This window comes from Eublepharis macularius, chromosome 6 (assembly GCF_028583425.1).
Source record: "Eublepharis macularius isolate TG4126 chromosome 6, MPM_Emac_v1.0, whole genome shotgun sequence".
Classification (NCBI taxonomy): domain Eukaryota; kingdom Metazoa; phylum Chordata; class Lepidosauria; order Squamata; family Eublepharidae; genus Eublepharis; species Eublepharis macularius.
The window spans coordinates 119,751,095-119,771,849 of record NC_072795.1 but is presented as its reverse complement, the minus strand read 5'-3'; the positions used below and the strand labels follow the sequence as shown (position 1 = coordinate 119,771,849).

The window sequence follows — 20,755 nt, the reverse complement described above, 5'->3', positions numbered from 1 at the left end:
TTTGAAAGCAACGGCGCGGCACCATTGGTGCGTTGGAAGAGGCTCCGCGCGGTTAATTTGACTGCCTGCTCGCAGCCTCTGGCTTGCAAAGAAAAGGGAGAGGAACGGCTCGAGTTGGCTTCGGCTGTGCGGGTAAGGGAGCGGCCAGGGACGGGAGCAGGGGCGCAGGTGAAGCCGGCCGGGGGGTCAGGAGGAAGGAGGGGCCGCAGGTGCCTTAGGCGGGGAGGCCGATGCGCTGAGGCTGCATTTCTGAACGGGGCCTGGGCGAAGTCGTGCTCATCAAACGCTGCTGCTGAACCCGGAGCTTCGTAATGCAGAATCCCGTTTCTGAAACGCGGATCTTTCCTTCTCTCCTTTGCCTGTTTAGTAAAATAAGTAATTTCTCGTTCTGAGGCTCTGCCCGGGGCTTCATCGCCCCACATTGCTCGCCAGTCTTGGTTGTAATCCTATGCACACTTAAGGATTTGGGAACCCTCAAAGCTGTATGTTAAATGGGAGCCCTGAGGGCGAAACGAGGCGATCAGGTTTCCTGCCCCTCTCAGTCTTTCCTCTCCATTGGAAGCCTTTCTTCCGGTTTGGGAGGGGGGTTGGAATGTGGAGTGTCATGGTCTGATGTGGGGGGGCGCTAGTGTAAGACTCCTGCAGGCGCCCACCCGACCTTTGCTGTCTGCCAGGGAAGTGCACGTGTAGCTGCTCTTGCGCTGCCTTACTTTTTCTGTAAAATAGTAAAGAGTCCAGTAGCGCCTTTAAGACTAACCCACTTTATTGTAGCATAAGCTTTCGAGAGCCACAGCTCTCTAGTGCTCCGTTCCTACAGCAGGCTCCAGATGGAGCTAGTTCAATCGTTGCGTTCAGTGCAAATCTGTGTAATGTGACGTATTTCGGGTGGGCGGCCGGGTAGGTCCGCAGTAGATGAGCCAGGTTTCAGTCCAGTAGCACCTTAAGGACTAAAGAGCTTTCAAGAGTCGAGCTCCCTTACTTGGGATCAAAATGTTGGCCTTCCCCCTTACTGCTGCCTCTGCTGTAGGGCAAACTGTTCTTAGTGTGGGAGTTGTGAAAAGTGAAAACTTCTGCAAAAGCAGGGATTTTGGTATTAAGCATGGAGAGTTAGTGGGTGGTAAAAATACTTTGCATTTATGTTGCACTTTCAGTATTCAGAGTGCTTTATGTATCTTCCTGTAACGAATTGGATGGGAGATCTCCAATGAAGACTAGGGTTGCAGAGGCAGGCAATGGCAAATGTTAGCCTTTTTCCATTAAAAACCCCACCCGGGGTTGCCATAATCAGCTATGACTTGAGGGCACTCTCCTCCACCACCATGACTGCCCTGTAAAGCAGACCAGTGGTGTTATTCCCCCAGATATGTGCATTGCAGGTAGGGCTCAAAACTGAATGGCTTGCCTAAGGCTTTCTAGTAGGCTCATGACAGTGGTAAGATCTGAACCAAGGACCTTCGGGTCAAAGTTTATTCCTTTTAATCTCAGGACAGGAAACTCACAAAGTTGCTAGTGAGCTCTTGTTTACAGGGAATTTAGCACTTGTTTAAAAGTAGTATTACAGTAAGTGAACTACTTTGATTCTTCTCTCATATACATGTGACTAAAATCTGGGAGCTAGCTGTTTGAAAGGCTCATATATAAACAAGAGTTAAGAAATAGGAACTTCCTTGTTGCTGTGATCACACACATTCTATATGGGAATGGCATGTTTGTGCAGATGTGGTATTCTCATCCTTTTGGAGGATTGGTACACCTTGGGAAAAGAGATGATAATGATAATAATAATGATATGATTAATGTTCAAGGGCTCAACACACTTCATAGAGTACCAGAGGCTTTTACAATGACTCTGTAAATTAGTCTGGTGTGAATTCTATATTGTGGCAGTGAGGGAACCTAGTAAGCCAGGCTGAAGTAGGTTTTGAACCCTGGGCCTTCCCAGTATAAAGTACAGCCCAGATATGTGCATTGTTGATTTGGTACATGTGTCCATCATCATACCATGAGGGGTGGGATGCTAAAGCGTCCCAGAGCCTCTAATGTGTAAACTCGTGTGCTAGATTCAAGAGAATGATAGTGAAGATTTTGTATCTCCCCCTCTCCCTGTAACTATAATCTGGGCAACTCATTAAGCCCCTATTTGGTACACTGGTGATTTTGCCAGTTGTTTTTTATTGTTGTTAATGAGGTTCATGAAATGTGACCTTCCCCGTGATTACCTTATTGCTCTGCTGAGATATCCCTCCTCGCTGTTTCTTTTCTTTGTTGACATAAAACTAACTCCACTATCTCAGCACAAACACACCAAGTGGCGAGATCTTTACTTGCTTTCCCTCTGCAGGTGTTTAGACTTTCATCCCAAACCTGAATTGCTGCAGGTGAAAAGGCAAATCTTTCTCCTCCACCTCCTTTTTCAAGGCCATCTTGAAACAAAACCCGCTCCCCCTTAATGATAGTTTTACACCCTCTGCTGAGTACAAAGAGGTATATGCCGGTTCAAAACATTCTCAAATAGCTTTTGGAAATCTAACTTTTAAGAAGTGGAAGGGTGGGTTTGTATTTCATATACACCTGGCGCTGTGAATGCTTACGCTCCTTGCTCTGTTTCAGGTCTAATCCTATCACACAGCGATGGACGACTATACGAAAATAGAGAAGATTGGTGAAGGTAGGTAACCCAGGATCTGTCATTCAACCGAAGGAATGTTTGAAGCTTCCAGTCTAATCCTGTGTATTTGGAACTAAGCGTCATTGTTTAGAAGGAGCAGCGCATCTCCAGGAACAATGGGAATTTTATTGGTCTGCGTAGCACTGAGTGTGAAGCGACCTCAAGACATGTATTATTCAGACAGGAAATAGCTATTCCGCATCACCAGGTCTCATCATGGAGTCCCTTGTTTAATGCACAGCCCCAGCTAGTTATTGAAATATCATGCCAGACTGTTATTGACTTCCTTCTTCTTATTCAAATGTCTGACCTGACTGGCTGTTCTGTTGGTCTAATATCATGGCTTCTCTCTCACTCTGGGTCTGTAAAAACTCCACAAACCAACTGTTCTATTGGTTCGGATTTGATGCACAACAGCAAATAAACATTTTGTGCTGTTGGAGTGGAAGACTCGTAGATATTTGCTGCACTCCTACTGCCCAAATTATCTGACAGCTTGCTGATTAAGCATTGTTGATTAGAAACATCAAGATCTTAAACAACAGTCCTGTTACTTTTTGAGTAATCTGTACTTTTTCCTGTTCTTAGTACTGAACTACACATTGGTGAGCAAACACAGGGCTTGAGACACCTTGCTTGCATCTAATAGAAGTCATCATTTGTAGAAGAGAGCTAACAGGAGGGGGGAAGAATATTCAGCTCTTCTTCCTGTCTGCTGCTAGTGCTCTGCTTGAGAATGGCAAGGTTCCAGCTAGAGAGTGCATCAGCATGGGAGAGCCAGTGTGGGGAGAAACCACCTCCCCACCTACCTATTGATTTTTCTCCTGTGGCTGTGCTCCCTAACATCGTTTACTTAACAGAGCTTATGCTATGCATATGAAAGGCCCTAGACCCATCCCTTTAATTTTCAGTAGCTATCCTTAGGAACAATCTTTCTCTGCCTGGACTGGAAACATTGCTACAAGGTAAGGGTACAAAGTTAGATGGACCAGTGGTCTTACTTTGGCAGCTTCATATGTGTGCTCCCATCCCTCATTTGGGGACATCTAGTTTTCTCCTCTGAAATATTCTCTGGCATGTTGAGCCTGCATGTTCAGGGAACAGATCGTCCCATTTATCGAAAGTGGATTTCAGTTAACCTCTGTGTTAACAGGGTCCTTGATCTTCAATCTGTTGTCTTTACTGTACCTTTTTATTTTATTTTTACTTAATTTTATACCTGGCCTTTCTCCCCAGTGGGCACCCAAAGTAACTTACGACATTCTCCTCACCTCCATTTTATCCTCATAACAACCCCTGTGAGGTAGGTCAGACTGAGAGTGTGTGACTGGCCCAAGGTCACCCAGAGAGCTTTGTGGGGAATCAAACCTGAGACCCTCGGATCCTAGTCTGTCACTCTAGCCACGATACCACACTGCCTCTTTAATGCTTGTATAAGAGGAAGAAAGATGATGGCTCCTCCCCTGATGTCTATTTTGCTGTGGGGAACGGGGTTTTTTTTGGTACAGGAGAGCATGCAATCTAACGGTTCCCCTTTTTTCAGGCTGTTGTGGTCCTGTGCATACTTGAGTTGGTTACTTTGGGGAGAACTAGATCTCGGTTGCCTTCTCTTAGCCTGTTCTTTGGCCATTATTCTGGATCTTCCAAGAAGTATTTCTGGTTTTTAGAAGGATAGCTTTCTTAAGATCCGTGTTGTCGGAGAAGGCTACAAACTGTACTGTAAACTCAGTGCAAACTAGTCTAATTATGGTTCTTTGTGTGAGGTTCTTGTCATGCACTAACACAAAGGAGAGAGACTATGTTGCTTTTTAGTAGATCCCTAAAAATATAATTAGAATAGGAAATGTTCGTCATGAATGTAGGTACTTCTGCTGGTTGCCTAATCTAATGTGTGCAGGTTTTTTGGATTGTGCCTGGTAGCGTAGGGCTGCATGCACTCTCTTGTCCTCTGAGCATCCTATTTGCTCATCTAGCAAAATGCCATTTTCTGTTAGGCTTCATAGCTTTGGTATTCCAAAGCAAAACACCAAACGGTTCCTTTGCCAAAGTTTTGCATCCATGCAACTACCTCTGTCTTAAATCATGCCGCAACATTAAGTTCTTTGTTTCTCCTCACCCCCAGGAACTTACGGTGTTGTGTATAAAGGCAAACACAAATCTACGGGCCAAGTGGTTGCCATGAAAAAGATACGATTAGAGAGTGAAGAAGAAGGCGTTCCCAGCACTGCTATCCGTGAGGTTTCCTTATTGAAAGAGCTTCATCACCCCAATATAGTCTGGTATGTATATTGCTTGTGGCCCCATAAAACCAAAGGGGGTCCCCTCCTTTTCTGGAACCCTATGAGCCTCTTGCATGTTCCCAAGGAAGCTGGTGTAAAATATTGGGCTTGAGATATTGATAACTTGAGCAGGCATAAGGGCTGCTTACTGGAAATTTATCTTGTGATTTCAAAATCAAAGACCATAAGGCAAACAATTTCCTGCTGCCTGCCTGCCGTCCCACTGGTGGTGGGTAGTGGATCAGTGGGTATAATGGATATCTGCAGTGGGAACTGGCAAAGTTGCTCCATCTCTCATATGGGTAGAAGTGCAAGCAGAAAAGGAAGATAGGATCCAAGTCTAAGGTGGCAGTCCTACATACATGTTGTCCACTGGATTTTACTCCCAATTTGAAAGAGGTTAACATGCTGAGGATTGCTCTGCCCATATGTTCTGTGTCATTAATAGAGATTGGCACAAACCAAAATACGAACCAAAGTTCAGCATGAACTGGGCCGGTTCATGGTTCGCGAACAGGCCCATTTCTGACGAACTGCCATGAACTTTAGGCCGGTTCATTTGGTTCGTTTTTTGGTTCATCACTGAAGACAGCCTGGTGCTGAACAATCGGTTTCCTAGGCAACAGTAAGGATGGGCTTTCTGCAGACCTTCTGCTGACCTGGAAGTGACATTTTCACAAATCAAACGAACCGGTTCACGAACCAGTGAGAGTTCGTGAAACCTGATGAACCATGAACCACATGGTTCGTTTTCCCCCCAGTTTGTGACCATCTCTAGTCATTACGCGTATAATATGTAGGGAAGACATCCTATAGGTATAGTTCAAGTACACAGGAGAATCTGACGCAAGCAGGGGAAAATTCCAATTTCCTTATATTCTTCAGTATCATTTTCTTCTTTTTGCCAATAGTTGTATTGATACAAGTAACAAATTGGTATAGTTTAAAAACACAATGTTGATCTAACCAATTTAAATTTTGAACTCTTACTGATCTCAGTGCAAGAGTTAAGCATGTGAACCTATTTAGTACACTTCTATTCTGCCCTTCCTTCATGGAGCCCAGGGTAGCGTATGCAGTTCACCCTTCCCAATTTATCCTCACAGTAACTCTATGAGGAAGGTCAGGCTGAGAGAGAGTGACTGGCCCAAGGTCACCCAGTGAGTTTCCATGGCATATTGAGGATTTGTCATCTGGCTTCCCAGATCCCAGCCAGATAACCTAACCACTGTACCACAATGGCTGTATAACCACACAGGCATAAATCTTTCATTTTAAGTCCATGAGACTGAACTATTTAGCTATCTGTTCATTTTTTTTTTACCCTTGATTGGTTTAGATTAATTTTAATAAATGTCTAAATTTTTTTTGATGAGTGTGCAGGCCTAAATGATGAGGTCATGGATTCAAATTTAAGAGGGCGCAGATTTTAATAGAGATATGTTTATTGTATTTTAAAGCAAGTTCTTAAAGTATCTAGTTGGGAAATAAATTTTTAAAATTTAAATAGAGAGCCAGTTTGGTGTAGTGGTTAAGAGCGGCAGGACTCTAATCTGGAGAACTGGGTTTGATTCTCCACTCCTCCACTTGAAGCCAGCTGGGTGACCTTGGGTCAGTCCAGCTCTCTCAGAGCTCTCTCAGCCCCACCCACCATCTTAAGGGGATTGTCGTGAGGAAAATAATAACACAGTTTGTAAATTGCTCTGAGTGGGTGTTAAGTTGTCCTGAAAGGGGTATATAAACTGAATGTTGTTGTTAATTATTTTGTTGTTATTGATATTTTAAACCATTAAAAAAATTTCCCTTACGTGAAAGGAAGCCAGAACTAAAGACCTAGTTGAATTTCTGGCTTGCAGTTTCACACTGACCTGCCCTCCCTGTGACCAGCATTACAAAGTTTATGGTTCCAGGCCTGAATGGAACCTGCAGGGCATGCAACTGATTGTTGTTCTTTACAACTGCTGTGGAACCCTTTTCTGGGCATGTTGTGAGGACTAATGATACAGGTGCTGTGTAGTTAGTAATAACTGAGATTCTTAGTTAAATGTCCAAGTTAAAGAGTGCTTGGTTCTTTACAGCAAACTCGGTCTAAATTTTAGGAAGGGCAAGGGAGAACATGGCATTAGTTAAAATCTGAGCTGTTTCCAATTTTTTTTAAAAAAAGAAAATTCTCTTCAGTCTTCAGGATGTGCTTATGCAAGATTCAAGGCTTTACCTTATCTTTGAATTTCTTTCTATGGATCTCAAGAAATACCTGGACTCTATCCCATCGGGACAGTATTTAGACCGTATGCTTGTTAAGGTAAGGAGTCAATACAGTCACCCAGTGCTTCTTAAGTTTCCTGCCTTTGGAGAACTTCTTCAGCGCTGATGGGATCTGCTAAAGTAATCCCAGAATGCCTATCATGGCTCCTTTATCTGTTGCAGAATCTTTAGGGTACGTGCTGTAAGTCAATGTGCCCAACTGTTATGTTTCCTGGTGCCTACTTGTTTCTGCCTCAAAGGCCCAATCCTGACTTAATGTCACCTTGCTGAAGCGACAAATGGTTTTGAAAACCACAGGAGGCATCAATTTTGGGTCTTTCGGGCACACTCCATTCAGAAACAAATGCCTCCATTACAGGCTTAGTACCTCTCAGCCACCGTTGTGTCCATTTTGTGATTGAACTTCCCGTGTACGGCAGCCATTTTGTGGTATGGTGCCATCCATTTCTCAAAATTCCAGAAGCGCCTACAGTCTCAAGGTTTCTGATCCTTGTTCATGAGGAGTACTGGATGTATCTGGGCCTTACTGTTGTTCTGTGCAAAAACTACGATGTGTGCTTGAATGTGTCCAGCATGCAATCTGAAAACCTCTGCTTTGAAAGAATCCTGTCAGACACCTCTTGCTGTACATGTCAGTTGAGCATAAAAACTGGCCCAAAGAGTTGACTTTTCCACGGCTGAAATTTAGGTTGTAAACTGGGGGTGGGGGGGAATGGGGCAGAGGGGAGGAAGTTAATAATATGTGAGCAAACCTGTATTTTGATTTGGGAATGAGGAATAATGGGTAACCAAAGGCTTCATGGGAAATGTGGGCTCCAAGGAGGAATTGGAAAGAAACCTGGTAGGAGGCACTGTGCATTTTGGTCATAAGATATTTGAAAACTCTATGTGAATGGTTCTGGGCTTTCTTAAGGATAGGTGGGATAGAAATTTGGAATACATTCGCTGTTAACTTCACAAAAGTCCCGCTGTAAGATTCGAAAGGGGCTTCTCCACTGCTGTCTGCAAAGCCTGCCTTGAGATCAGAGCCTAATGGGTTTGTAATATTTCAGCAGTCACACTGTTTTGATGTGTTGCCCTTTTCAGAGTTACTTGTACCAAATCTTGCAAGGTATCGTGTTCTGTCATTCAAGAAGGGTTCTGCACAGAGACTTGAAGCCTCAGAACTTGTTAATAGACGACAACGGAGTAATCAAACTCGCTGACTTTGGGCTGGCCCGAGCTTTTGGTATCCCCGTGCGGGTCTACACACATGAGGTAAGCTTGCTTCAGCGGCTGTTCTGTAGCTGAGCACTCTTGGTATCATTGAACACCCCACACTGAATCTTGCACTAAATGACTAAGAGGTGAATGTGTTTGTTTTTAATTGGGGACATCAATAATGCTACCATGTATCGTTTATTGGAAAGGTCAGAAATAGCCCTGTTGGATCAGATGAAATCTAGTTTAGTCCTCTGTTCTCAACAGTTGCTAAGTGTCTCCAGAAACACAGGCAATAGTTCTGTGCCACCCCCTCCAACTGATGTTCATACTTGTTCTGAACATGGCCATTCTAATGCTGGGTCCCCAACCTTTTTGATCCTGTGGGCATTTTCAGAGTTCTGTCACGGGGTGGTGGGTGCAGCCGTATAGTCGCTGCTTCAGGAGGTGGAGACAACCACCGACCGGCTGCTACAGGAGGCAGAGCCAAGCTCACACCCGGAGGAAGTCCAAGTGCAGGGGAGATGAGAGGTGACTTTACAAATAGGAGGAGGAGTGAGGATACAACCAATGCTGTGGTGGCAGCTGCCTGTTGAAGCAACATTATATTAGTCTGCACAGCCAATCAGATCACCAGTGGCCAATCAGAAGCCATGTTGAGCAAGAGCCCCACCTAATGACACTCACTTTCTGGAAAAAAAACTTGGCAGCGCTGAGAAAGATGTTGGTGGGTGTCACGATGCCCATTGGAGCCATGTTGGGGACCCCTGTTCTAGTGTTATAAGCCTGGAAACACCCACCCAAATCAAGCACAGCTTGAAATCTGTATCATGTCCCTCTCTGATCTCAATTTTTGCCTCCATACTAAAAAGCTGCGAATGGTTTAGCCTTTTTCTTCAAGGACTCTTCCAGTCCCTCGACTATCTGTGAACCTCTCTTTTTCTGCACTGTTTTCAGCACTGTGATGTTTTGAGATGGACCGACCAGTGTTTCAAGTGATGTTGAAACACAGCTAATATGGCGTAGAGGGTCTGAACCCCAGTGTGGTTGTAGAGCTTGCCTTGAGCCAGAAACTGGCTCAGCTTAACATGCTTTATGTGGTTAGGAGGATAAAATGGGATGAGTCTTGAAAAGAAGACCAGGCAGCAAATATGTTCTCAATAACATGAAGAGTGGTTAGTTATTAGAGCCTGAGGTATCTTACAGGGTTGTTGTGTGGGAAAAATGGAGGATACGAACCACGTATGCCACTCTTGCAAGAAGGGGTGGGATAAAATGAACGGAATTGAATGAATTCTATTAACTTAATGCTTAATTTACAAGATGGAGGCCAGAAAATAGTATTACTTTAAAAAAGCGTGAAACTGTTCAAGAGTGGACGTATTGACTCCAGAAATGTGTAATGCACTTGCTTCTTGAATAGGTTGCATTAATATAATCATACCTGTTCCAGAATGTGGGTTTTTTAAAATGTAGCAATGTATGCTTCCTTAAAAATGGGCTAATCGTTTCTTTGCTTGTGGTAGGTAGTGACTCTGTGGTATAGATCGCCAGAAGTGCTACTAGGCTCCGCCCGTTACGCAACGCCTGTAGATATATGGAGCATAGGTACGATCTTTGCTGAAATGGCAACCAAGAAACCTCTCTTCCATGGGGATTCTGAAATTGACCAGCTGTTCCGAATTTTCAGGTATTTAACTTAGCGAGTGGGAAGGGTCTGTTTGTGCTGCATCGTGCTGCATTCTTAGGTGCGCTTGGCGAATGGCTGTAGAGCAGCTTTTATGAAAGCAAACATTGCAGCCTGCCATTCTGAGGGGGATGCAAGCTGATAAAGTCAAGAGTCTGCCCTCAGCTGTTTTGGTTATCTTCATACGTACTGAGGGTGCATGTGTGCATGTGCGCTGAGCATGTGTGTCCTCTTTCTGGTAGCAGGCAGCTAAACAGCTACTCATTCTTGTTCTGAACTTGCAGCATGCAGTTAAATTGGTTTGTTTGAAGGTAAGTTTCATTTAATCCAATGGGATTTCATTGCCTAGTTAGGTTGTACCCTTTAAAATGGCTTGATCCCATGAGTAGCTATACTGGTACAAATATAAATTATCAGGATTTTTTTTCCTCCTGATCGTAATCTGATCTGGTATATTTATTTATTTTTTAAAAAACTTTTTTATTAACAAGTCACATTAGAACATATTAACAGACTTACAAATGGTTCTACTGTCTCACAATATTTACATCGTTTACACCGATTGCTACAACTAAATGGAAGGTGTTTAAATAGAGCAAAAAAGTGTTAGAGGAAGAAGTAACCAAAGTTTGCTACTGATTGTAATACTCTAGATTTAGGTTTAAGATTATTCTTTTCTATATGAGCAATAAAAGGGAACCATTTTTCAGCAAAGTGTTCTGCATTATATAAATCATCATTTATTTTTTCTAATATGAAAGTATTCCATAATTTTCCAAACAAATTCTCAATTGTTGGCGTTTGTTTTGCTTTCCGCAAGCAGCTATGAGGAAAGATGCAATAAGTTATCTTCTGTGGTATATTTATTTTGACTTGCATTTAGTAAACGAAATTTTAAAAATCCCCCATGTTAACTTTATGTGCTAATAGCAACAAATACTTGAACTGAGATATTTGATAAGGGGAAAAATTATTCAAACAAATTTAAAAGTTTTATGTGGAAATTATTTTTACTGGCATAATAGTCGCATTTTAAAGAGAATATAGGAGGCAGCTCCCTTAAATTGTTTAAATTTGAGAAAGGAAAGGAATTGAAAAGTGACACAGTAATTTTAGTGTGATATGCTTTGGATGTGATTATCCGCTCTTCTATTTCCGTGGAATTTAACTCTCTTTCCCCAAGGTCACCAGTGCATCTCGGTTTCACCATCGCTATCTATGGCATCACTAGTATTGTTAGCTCCAAACTGGATTGGCAAATCGAATGTCCCCTTTCACCACATGAGAGGAGGCATAAGAATTTTAGCTTTGATTTGACCTGTGTTGCCAATCAGGTGAACTTGTAACTTGACTTTTAAAATGTGGTTTATTATATGTACTGGTGGTTTACAAATCAATAAAACATGCATGTACTCATACAATTCCTAGGCATAATCACCTGAAAAACCTTAACTACAACTTTGAAATGGCCAAGCTTGCCTAATATTGTATTGGCAATGGCATCTGTTCACGGACACTAATTTTGGGAAACAATGAATCTTTAGAAATGGAAAATTTTCCGCTCCACATCCTAACTCTCAACACTTGCCAAAAATAGAGTATTGCATTGGAGTTGGACTCTAATCACACCCTTCAGTCCTTGATTACATTTTCCCTCTTGGCAGAGATACTTGCTGGGCGATCTTGGGTCAGTGGTCTGCATCCCTTTCTGTCTGCTCAGGGAAGTTCGAAGCCTTCCTCCTTCCAAAGTGTCTCTTCCGGTGGAGAAAGAGCCAATTAAGTTGGAAAAGGCTCCTTAGGTGGGGGAGCAGGGTGCTTCAAATTTTGCTAAATGGAGTGGTAGAACACAGTCCGGACATTCTCTCAGCCTAACTTACCTCAGGCATTGGCTGTGAAGATAACCTAGAAGAGGGGAGAAGCAGGTGCTAGTGTGATGCAGTGGTTAGAGAGCCAGACTAGGGTCTGGGAGACCCAGGTTTGAACTTCCAGTCTTCCATGGAAGCTTGCTGGGTGACCTTGGGCCAGTCACACTCTCTCATCCTAACCTATCTCACGGGGTTTGTTGTGAGGAAAAATGGAGACAAGGAAGATGGTGTAAGCTACTTTGAGTCCCCATTGAGGTGAAAGGTGTGTATAAATGCCTTAAATACAATAAATGAATACAAATAAAATGCTGCTCTGAGATCCTTGAAGAAACAATAGGATAAAACTGCCAAATATTTGTCCCTCATATACTAACTTTTGTAACAGACGAAGTCCTTCTGTTGGGATTTTAGCAAGTGTCCTGTGTTAAGTCATGAAAGAGTTAAATTGTTATTCTGTTTGTTTAGTCAGGTAGCTAGTTAGCACAGGACCACTTAGGCCTTGAGTCAAAGTTCCTGCTATAGAAAGGGGAGTCTTTAGTCTTAATGAAGGAATCTAGGATTGTCTATTGGATGAATCAGTTTATTGGGGGGCAATTAACTAGAAACCTGTACTGAGGTTTTATTGCTCTTTGTTCAGTCTCTAAGTCTCTCAGTTCAGTTAAGTGTTCAGCTCACTCTCTAAGCTCCTAGTCTAACCATCAAGATGTAGCCAGATAGTAAGCTATTCTTTATTTTCTAACCAAATATTCTTTATTTTCTCCCCTGATATGTACAGAGCTTCGTGGCGCAGAGTGGTAAGCTGCAGTACTGCAGCCCAAGCTCTGCTCACGACATGAGTTCAATCCTTCTGTCAGGTTCAGGTAGCCGGCTCAAGGTTGACTCCATCCTTCCGAGGTTGGTAAAATGAGTACCCAGTTTCCTGGGGTTAAAGTGTAGATGACTGGGGAAGGCAATGGCAAACCTCCCTGTAACAAAAAGTCTGCCAAACAAAGTCGTGATGTGACGTTCTCCCCCCCCCCCCCCCCATGGGTCAGTAATGACTCGGTGCTTGCACAGGGGACTACCTTTACCTTTTTTAACCCCTGATATGTAGTAAAAGTATTTTTCTAGAGCTAAAACCACAGAAGTCTGTCTGCTTATTCCCAATGTGCTAAGATTAAACCCTTTCTTCTTAATTTCACACCAACACCTTCTAACCTTCCGCCTACTATAGAACTGTCCAACAGAAGCTTTGCCATTTGATTTAGCTGCAGGTGTAAACCGGTCCTCAACAATGGACTGCTGGGGAAGAGGAGGCTGTATTGTGTCTGAGAGGCAGCGTAGTGGCAAAATTCTGTTTCGCTAACACAGACTAAGGTGTGCTGCTGTGGTACTTAATGAAGGCCAGGTCGGCACCTCAGTCTGTCATCTTCTGTCTGTGAGATTTTTGTGCCTGCCAATGGCTGTTTGTTTTTTAAAAGCAGAATCACTGCAATAGTTTAACAGGGGCGTGTTGAATAGAACGCCTTCTAAGATGCTTGTTGGGAGAGACTGTTAAATCCTCTCTTGGTTTATTTCCTTGATAGAGCTTTGGGGACGCCCAACAATGACGTGTGGCCTGAAGTAGAGTCTTTGCAAGACTACAAGAACACTTTCCCGAAGTGGAAACCCAGTAGCCTGGCGTCCCATGTGAAAAACCTGGACGAAGATGGGCTGGACTTGCTTTCTGTAAGTGAACGTTGGTCTCTCATAAAACATAAGCCAGTTATTTAGACTGTTCTACACACCTCAGCCGCTGCTGGTTCTTGAGACATAGACAATAAAAACAATAATATCTTGAGGGGGGGCACACACTTCTATAATATCAGAGCAGCAAATTGTTTAAATTTTCCAACCAAAAAGTCCAATTAAAAACTGATCTAGACCACAACACCTCAAATACTGTTTTCCTACAGCACATTGCCAAAGGCCTTTTTAAAAAGCCCATGTTTTACATGTTTCTGAAAGCTAAACTGGTAGGTCTTCAGTATACCGTTTCTCGTTTGCAGAGCGTGTAGCTGCAAACGCCTGCCATCACACTGAAACCTGCTCCACTTCCCAATGAGAGGGGGAAACTAACAGCAATTTCTAGCCAGATCTGCATACATAAATCTGTTAAAGATTCAAAGGAGTTTGCCTTGTTAGTCTGTAGTAGCAAAATCAAAAAGTTCAGCAGCACTGAGGGCTTGTGCTGCAGTGCTGCTGAACTCTTTTTGATTTTGCTACTACAGACTTAACACGGCAAACTCCTTTGAATCTTTACACAAGCAAACTGATCCCCACACCAAAAGGAGCTGTCTGCATCTCCACATCAAAGGAGTTGTTTACATCCCCCCTCTCCTCCTTCCCCCCCTCTCTTCCTCTATATTTGGCCAGTTTCCTTCTGCCCTCCATGCATCTGACGAAGAGAATGTGATTCTCGAAAGCTTATGCTACAATAAAATTGGTTAGTCTTAAAGGTGCTACTGGACTCTTTGATAAATCTGTTAAAATAGATACTTTAGCTATCAGGGTTCTTTGTGCAAGGTAGACATTGGTAACACGGCTGAATATTTTGAATGGACCCTGATCTCTGTTGGAGGCTGCGCTGCAGGCAGACTGCAGAGGACTTTAGCTCCACCTACACAATAGGTAATGAGGGGCTGATCTAGTCCTCAGTGGCTCTTGTTGAGTTCTACAGGGCAGAATAAATTGTACAGTCTGTTAAACTATGAACTGTGCTTGTCGTCTTCATTTGATGGAGTGGGAATGGCACACTCCTCCACTACACAGGTGAACATAGGTATGAAGCTGATATTCCACATTGATGCCCAGTTTAGTTCATGTCATCTCTTCTTCTACTCCCACCCCCATGTCTTTGAGAAGGGAGAGGATCATGCAAATTGAGCTTGCGTATGGTCAGGTGGCAGTATATAAAGCACCACAGAATGTGGTGGTTAGTCTTAGTTCTCTCTGGTAGATGAACTGTGTTTCCAACTTTGCAAGAGTTAAAATGTTGATGTTGGAAAAGAACTGAAAATTCTGAAGGAGAGCAGGTTTAGATCTCCTGGCCCAAGCTTCTGAACGAGGAGACCAAACACCTTTGTTCAATTAGGGCCCTAATAAAAAGGCAACACATGGATCTGGTTTCTTGTTCTGGATTCTGCCTGAGCCTGTATGGCTTTTTGCATCTCTCACTCACCCCACAAAAAAACCCTTTTGGCCTAGTCTCAAATAACCTCAAAGAACAGAATGCTTTCTTGGACGGACTTTTGGCCTGAAGGGGGGTGGATGGCTGGGAGAGACTCTTTGTGTTAACAATGGCTCATAAATAAGGCTAAGTGAAGCTGTAAGCTTTTGTTAGTAGATCAGGAAGTTTCAAAACAGTTTAGCCACCAAATAAGCTTTCTAGGAAGCTGCAGCCACCCCTGCTGCTGGAAAACTAATAAAAAGAATTGAACGCTCTCCTGGTATAAGACCCTTGCTGCTGGAAGCTGCTTGGTGTGTGCCCTGGGGGCTACAGGGTGGAATTAAATGTGTTAAGGGACTCTTTTTGTCACTGGTCCTTCAAATATTGTAAATTGTACTTAGTGGTGTACAAGGGGTCTTCTGTATTTTCAGGCTGGGATCCAAACTGGGCATATGGAATTGTTAAATTAACAAATTCCTTCTCTCTGTGTACCGCCCCCCCCCCTCCCCAATGTCATATCACAAGCTGCTTCTGAAGCAGGTGAAAGCTACCGATTGAAAGGCGGACTATAAATGACATAAATAAATAAAAACATTCTCTGTTAAGGATGTTTAGTTCGGGTCTGGAATTCAGGGGAAAAACAACTTTTGCTGATTTGCCAAAATTTGGTTTTTCCAGATCACAATAGAGAATACCAAATCAGATTCGGTATTCCGAATTCACTCCACCAGTTTAATTTGGTAAACGAGGCTTGCCTGTTTCTTTGCCGTTTCCCTGCAAAGAAACTGCAGTTTCTGCCTTCTTTGCAGGACGGTGTTGTTTTTCAACCAAACTCTGCCAAATTTGAAGGAGACCTACTCCTGATTGTCCTCTAAAGACTCCCCCCCCCCCGCCCCTGCAAGTTTCATAAAGATTGGACCCTGGGGCCAATTTTATGGGCCCTCCAAAAAGGTGCCCCCAGCCACACTCCATTATTTCCTATGGGGAAAACCATCTGGGGACTATCCAGGGGAGTGGAGGTGGTATTTTTCAAGCAAACTCCACATTTGCAGAGGTCCTGCTCCTGACTGTCCTCTAAAGACACCCCTCCCCCCTATTTTCAAGAAGATTAGTCCCTGGGGCCAATTCTATGGGCCCCTGAACAAGGTGCCTTCCAGCTACTCCATTTTTTCCAATTGAAAAAAATCAAAGCTGACTCCCACTGTAAAAAAAACACTCAGGCGAGCCTGCCATGGCCCAAGGCACACTCCCAAATGCAACCTCATCCCAGAGAAAGCCAATAGAAGCAAACTGAAGCCCAGGAATGGAATCCCTCCAGAATGGAAGCAGAGCAAGGGGACCACCATCACACCAAAGAGTCAGACCCATTCCACCCAAACTAAACTGAAGCAAGGGACACTGTTGCAGCTTAGCCCAACAGAAGCAAACTGAAGCAAGGCAATGCCTTGTGCTTGTGGCTGGGTAACGGCTTGGTTCTGTTCTGTGGTGTTCACCCACTGGCTGAACCCAGTGTCTGACTGCTCTGAATGACACTGGTTCTGTTGGGCTAAGTTGCAACCGTGTCTCTTGCTTCAGTTTGGTTTGGGTGGAATGGGTCTGATTCACTGGAATCCAGTTTTTCTGATTTTTGCTTTTGGTGCACACTCCCATTCTCTATTCTGAACACTGAGCTCCACAGTTCTTTGGAGACTGACTTCTTTGCGTTGCTCACGTTGCAGGTGACTTAACAAGCGGCTTTATTTTGTCTTGCAGAAAATGTTAATCTATGACCCTGCAAAGAGAATTTCTGGTCGCATGGCCTTGAACCACCCATATTTTGATGATCTAGACAAATCTAAACTTCCAGCCAGTCGGATCAAGAAAAGTTAATTGCCCTAAAACCACCCAAATGGGTTTGGGGCAAGAATACTAAAACTTGTGGTTTTTTCACTATCACATTTCCTCTGACTTTTGTTTTATGTGTGTCTGCCTTTGCCCTGTTCTGTCACTGTAGCCCTGTTTTATAGAGTGCTCTGGCTTAAGTGTAAATATTAACCTATTCACTATCGAATAAAGTTGTACACTGTTAATGCATATTATATAAATGGTTTAAAGATAGAACAGGAGTGGAGGTTTTTGTTTCTTCTTTTGAAAAATGCTGGGGAGAACTATTTTGCGTGAGTTGAAACTTGATGCTAATGGAAGGTAATATGGAATTTCTACTAGTATAACCCATACTACATACTACTACTATACTAGTAGTAGAATTTCTACTAGTATAACCCTGTTGCTTTTGTTATTGGGCTTATGGATGCATGTGGGATTCTGAGAAAGGATAGATGGTGCCATCACAAAATGGCTGCCATGGGGAACATTTCAATACGCATCTCTTATCATATAAATATATTGGGTGAGTGGGTGTTAGGTTTTTCCCCCCGAGTCCCACTTCCCTACTACATATGTATGATACGAGTTTTTGAAGGTCAAGTCCAGAGCAACTTGAATTTGTGAATGAGAGGGCTACAATAGACCATTGTCTAGTTCTCTACCACCCAGCTAAGACAGGTCTGTTAATTGCTTTTATGGACTTGCAGGTGGCTTTTGACTCAATTCTACATAATCATCAACAGATTGGATAAATTAGCCATATACACAAAGCTGCTCTGGTTGATTCATCAGCTATATGAACCCACTACAGCACATGTGAGACGTAGTTCTAAAGGGCATTTATCAGATACTAGCAACAGAGCCCGTTGTGGCAAAAAATACAATGGGCTCTAGAAAGAGCGGGGGGGGGGGGGGCTGGGCCGGCCATTGCCCCCTCCCAATACCCAGATATGGGGCAGGGTGGAGGAGGGCAGGGTGGTCTGGCCTCATCAGCAGCCCATTCCAGCCCATCGGTGTGGGATCTGGCACTGCAGGAGGGGAGTGACTCCTTTTATTCCTGCTAGGGGCGCAGTGTCACGCTTGCGCTGGGGAATCGAGGTGAGTCGTCGGAAACCCACTTACTGAATTATGTTACGGGTTTCCCCCCTGCAATAGGGTAATACAAGGATATCTTCTGGTCCCTATGTCATTTAATTTACATATAAATGATATCATGTCCGTCTTAAACAAGGTAAATTCTCTTGCTCCCATCTGGCTGAATCTGCAGCACCAATTCCACTTTATGCTGATGATGCAGTGTTGTGTGCCAGGATGATGTTCGGTTTCCATTGACTGATAAAGGCTTTTGCTGAATACAGTGAACGAGAAGGCCTCGATGTTAACTATAATAAATCTAAATTCGTGGTCTTTTCTAGGTCATGATCTCCAAAGTACATCTGGAGAATTGGAGAGCAAATGTTAGAACAAGCAGTTTGCTATCTAGGGGTTTACTTCCAGTCAAATTTGTGATGGAAGATCCATCTTACAAATGCTTAGATAGAAAAAGGCCTTGATAACTTACAATGCTATACTTGGTTTTTCTACACCAAGGGCAGACAATATCTTCCTGCTGCAGTGACAGTATGAAATTCCGAAGTAGTAACTCAACTGCAATATAGTGCACCAGTTTGGATCTGCCCACTGGCCTTTCAAGAAACTCTGGATTACCTGTTAATTTTTTTGTGTAAAGTTCCCAGAGTTCCTCGATGTGTAGCCGGGATTGCCCTGAGATCAGAACTGGAGGTTCATTCCCTTGAAGTCTGAGCTTGGATGGCTACCCTTAAGATGTGGCTGAAGACTGTATTTGCTTGTGAAAATGATGGTTGCCTTTTATTGTTAAAGGACTCTTACTTAAGTTCTTGGAAGCAACTGAGATAAACTGCTATCTAGGTTGGGAATTCAGAATTTGGATTTGGAGTCAGTGAGGGTAGAGAAAGCTAGAATGGTCATTTTGGACCGTTTATATGAATTGGGCTTTTGAACTGTCATTCTAGAGCATGTAGAGTTTTTTGCTTTCCTATTTATTTGGGGGACCGCCATACTCAAGAAGTCTCCCATTGAATATTAAGCAATTGACTGTCCCCCTGTGTAGGACAGCATTTATGCTTTTCTATTTAATTGGGGGTACATCATACCCTAGAAGTCTCCCACTGAATATTAAGCAATTGACTCCCCCGATATAGGAGAGCATTTATGTTAGTTACGCTGAACTCTACCATTTCAAGTACTGAACGGTCGATATAGGAAGATAACTTACTCGGAGAAGCTATGCCAAATCCAAAATGTTTATTGCAGTACATAACCAGCACAGTAGCAACCTAAATGAATCTACAAATTACATAAAAGAATGGTGTCAGTATCAATGAGAACTTATAATGAACATAAAAGACATAGGCTGTAAAAATCTTTGGTTGTGTGCTGCGATGAATCAGTTCAGGTGGGTTTACTGGTGTAAATATAAAAAATATAAAATTTAAATTGAAAAGCCAAGATCAGAGAAACATAACATGGAGGACTCTAGTATCATGTATCCAATGCCCTCTGTGGTTGATGCTTGCGCGTTCTACATGCTATAGCAAGGAATCTAGCCCAAGCCCATGTGAACGGAAGAGTTGCATCAGAGAGGCTATGCCTATGCATCTCTGGGGAAACAGACACTTAGGAGAGCTGCTTATTGGAATGTCCCCTTTTTCCATGAAGAGTTTTGTGGATTACTCCATTCCAGTGTGGGATGTCAGGTGCATCATTGGGAGAAAAATTAGACTTTTGGCTAGGGTGGATCCAGATGTTACTTTGGCTGTTGCAAAAAATTTTTATGTCATAGTGAGTAGAAAATGATGACTTTTTTTCCTCCCCCTACCCCTTAATGGTTTTTGTGGATTCTATGGCACTAAAAATCTATAGGTTAAATGAGTAGTATCATTTAGGTTAGAAGGTCAAGAGATCTTCCGTCAGCTTCCTAATATTTATCCAACTAATTGAGTAGTTCAGTTAACTTCCAAACTCTTTGTGGAAGCCAGTACTGTGGAGTGCATAATCCTGTGAACCAATGGGTTTTACTTGGGGGGAGGAAGAGCAAAAGTGCAGGGCATGGGTGAGCCAGTGAGATGTAGTGGTTAGAGCGTCTTGGGCTTCAAATCCCGACTGCCATGGACGCTTGCTGTGTGACCACGGGCCAGACACAGTCTCAGCCTAACCTACACCACAGGATTGTAAGGACAGAAGGGAAAAGAACGATGCGAGCCACTTTGGGTCTCTAGTGGGGAGAAAGGTGGGACATACATGTAATGAGTTAATATGTGCTAGTATGGTTGGGTGGGTGAGCCAGGCGGAGTGTAATTCCTCCATTCTTATATTGATTGGATCTCCCCCTTACAGCAATTATGGCAAAGTAGTTTCAACCGAACAGACCCCCTAATCAAGACTAATGGAGCCAGGCTTTGTACAAGGTAGTGGGAGATGGCCTTTTCTCTTCCCCCAGCCCCACCACTGCACCTTCCCACTGGCTATCAAAGGCAGCTGCTGTGTGAAAGAAAGTGTGTGACTGAGGACGACAAAAGACTGGCAAAAGGATAAGGAAGGAAGGGGTCAGGAGGCAGGAAAGTGGAGAAACAAATGGGTGCACAGAAACCTGTGGGCAGGCACCATGGTACCCATGGACTAGCCCTATGAGAGACAAAATGTGCCTTTTGTCTCATT

The 20,755-nt window shown here is 43.3% G+C and overlaps 1 protein-coding gene across 1 annotated transcript; it reads left to right on the top strand.

Annotated features, from left to right (window-relative positions):
- Positions 1-17: 17 nt before the first annotated feature.
- On the top strand, positions 18-17,256 carry CDK1 (cyclin dependent kinase 1). Its single transcript, XM_054983072.1, has 8 exons — positions 18-132; positions 2,611-2,668; positions 4,791-4,947; positions 7,126-7,249; positions 8,299-8,469; positions 9,939-10,102; positions 13,530-13,671; positions 16,904-17,256. The coding sequence occupies exons 2-8, from the start codon at positions 2,632-2,634 to the stop codon at positions 17,018-17,020; spliced, it is 912 nt and encodes a 303-aa protein (XP_054839047.1). The 5' UTR covers positions 18-132; positions 2,611-2,631; the 3' UTR covers positions 17,021-17,256.
- The last annotated feature ends 3,499 nt before the right edge of the window (positions 17,257-20,755 follow it).

Coding starts and splice junctions, on each gene's coding strand:
- CDK1 (XM_054983072.1), top strand. CDS start 2,632: ATGGACGACTATACGAAAATAGAGAAGATTGGTGAAG. Junction 2,669..4,790: donor AATAGAGAAGATTGGTGAAG/GTAGGTAACCCA, acceptor CCTCACCCCCAG/GAACTTACGGTGTTGTGTAT. Junction 8,470..9,938: donor TGCGGGTCTACACACATGAG/GTAAGCTTGCTT, acceptor TGCTTGTGGTAG/GTAGTGACTCTGTGGTATAG.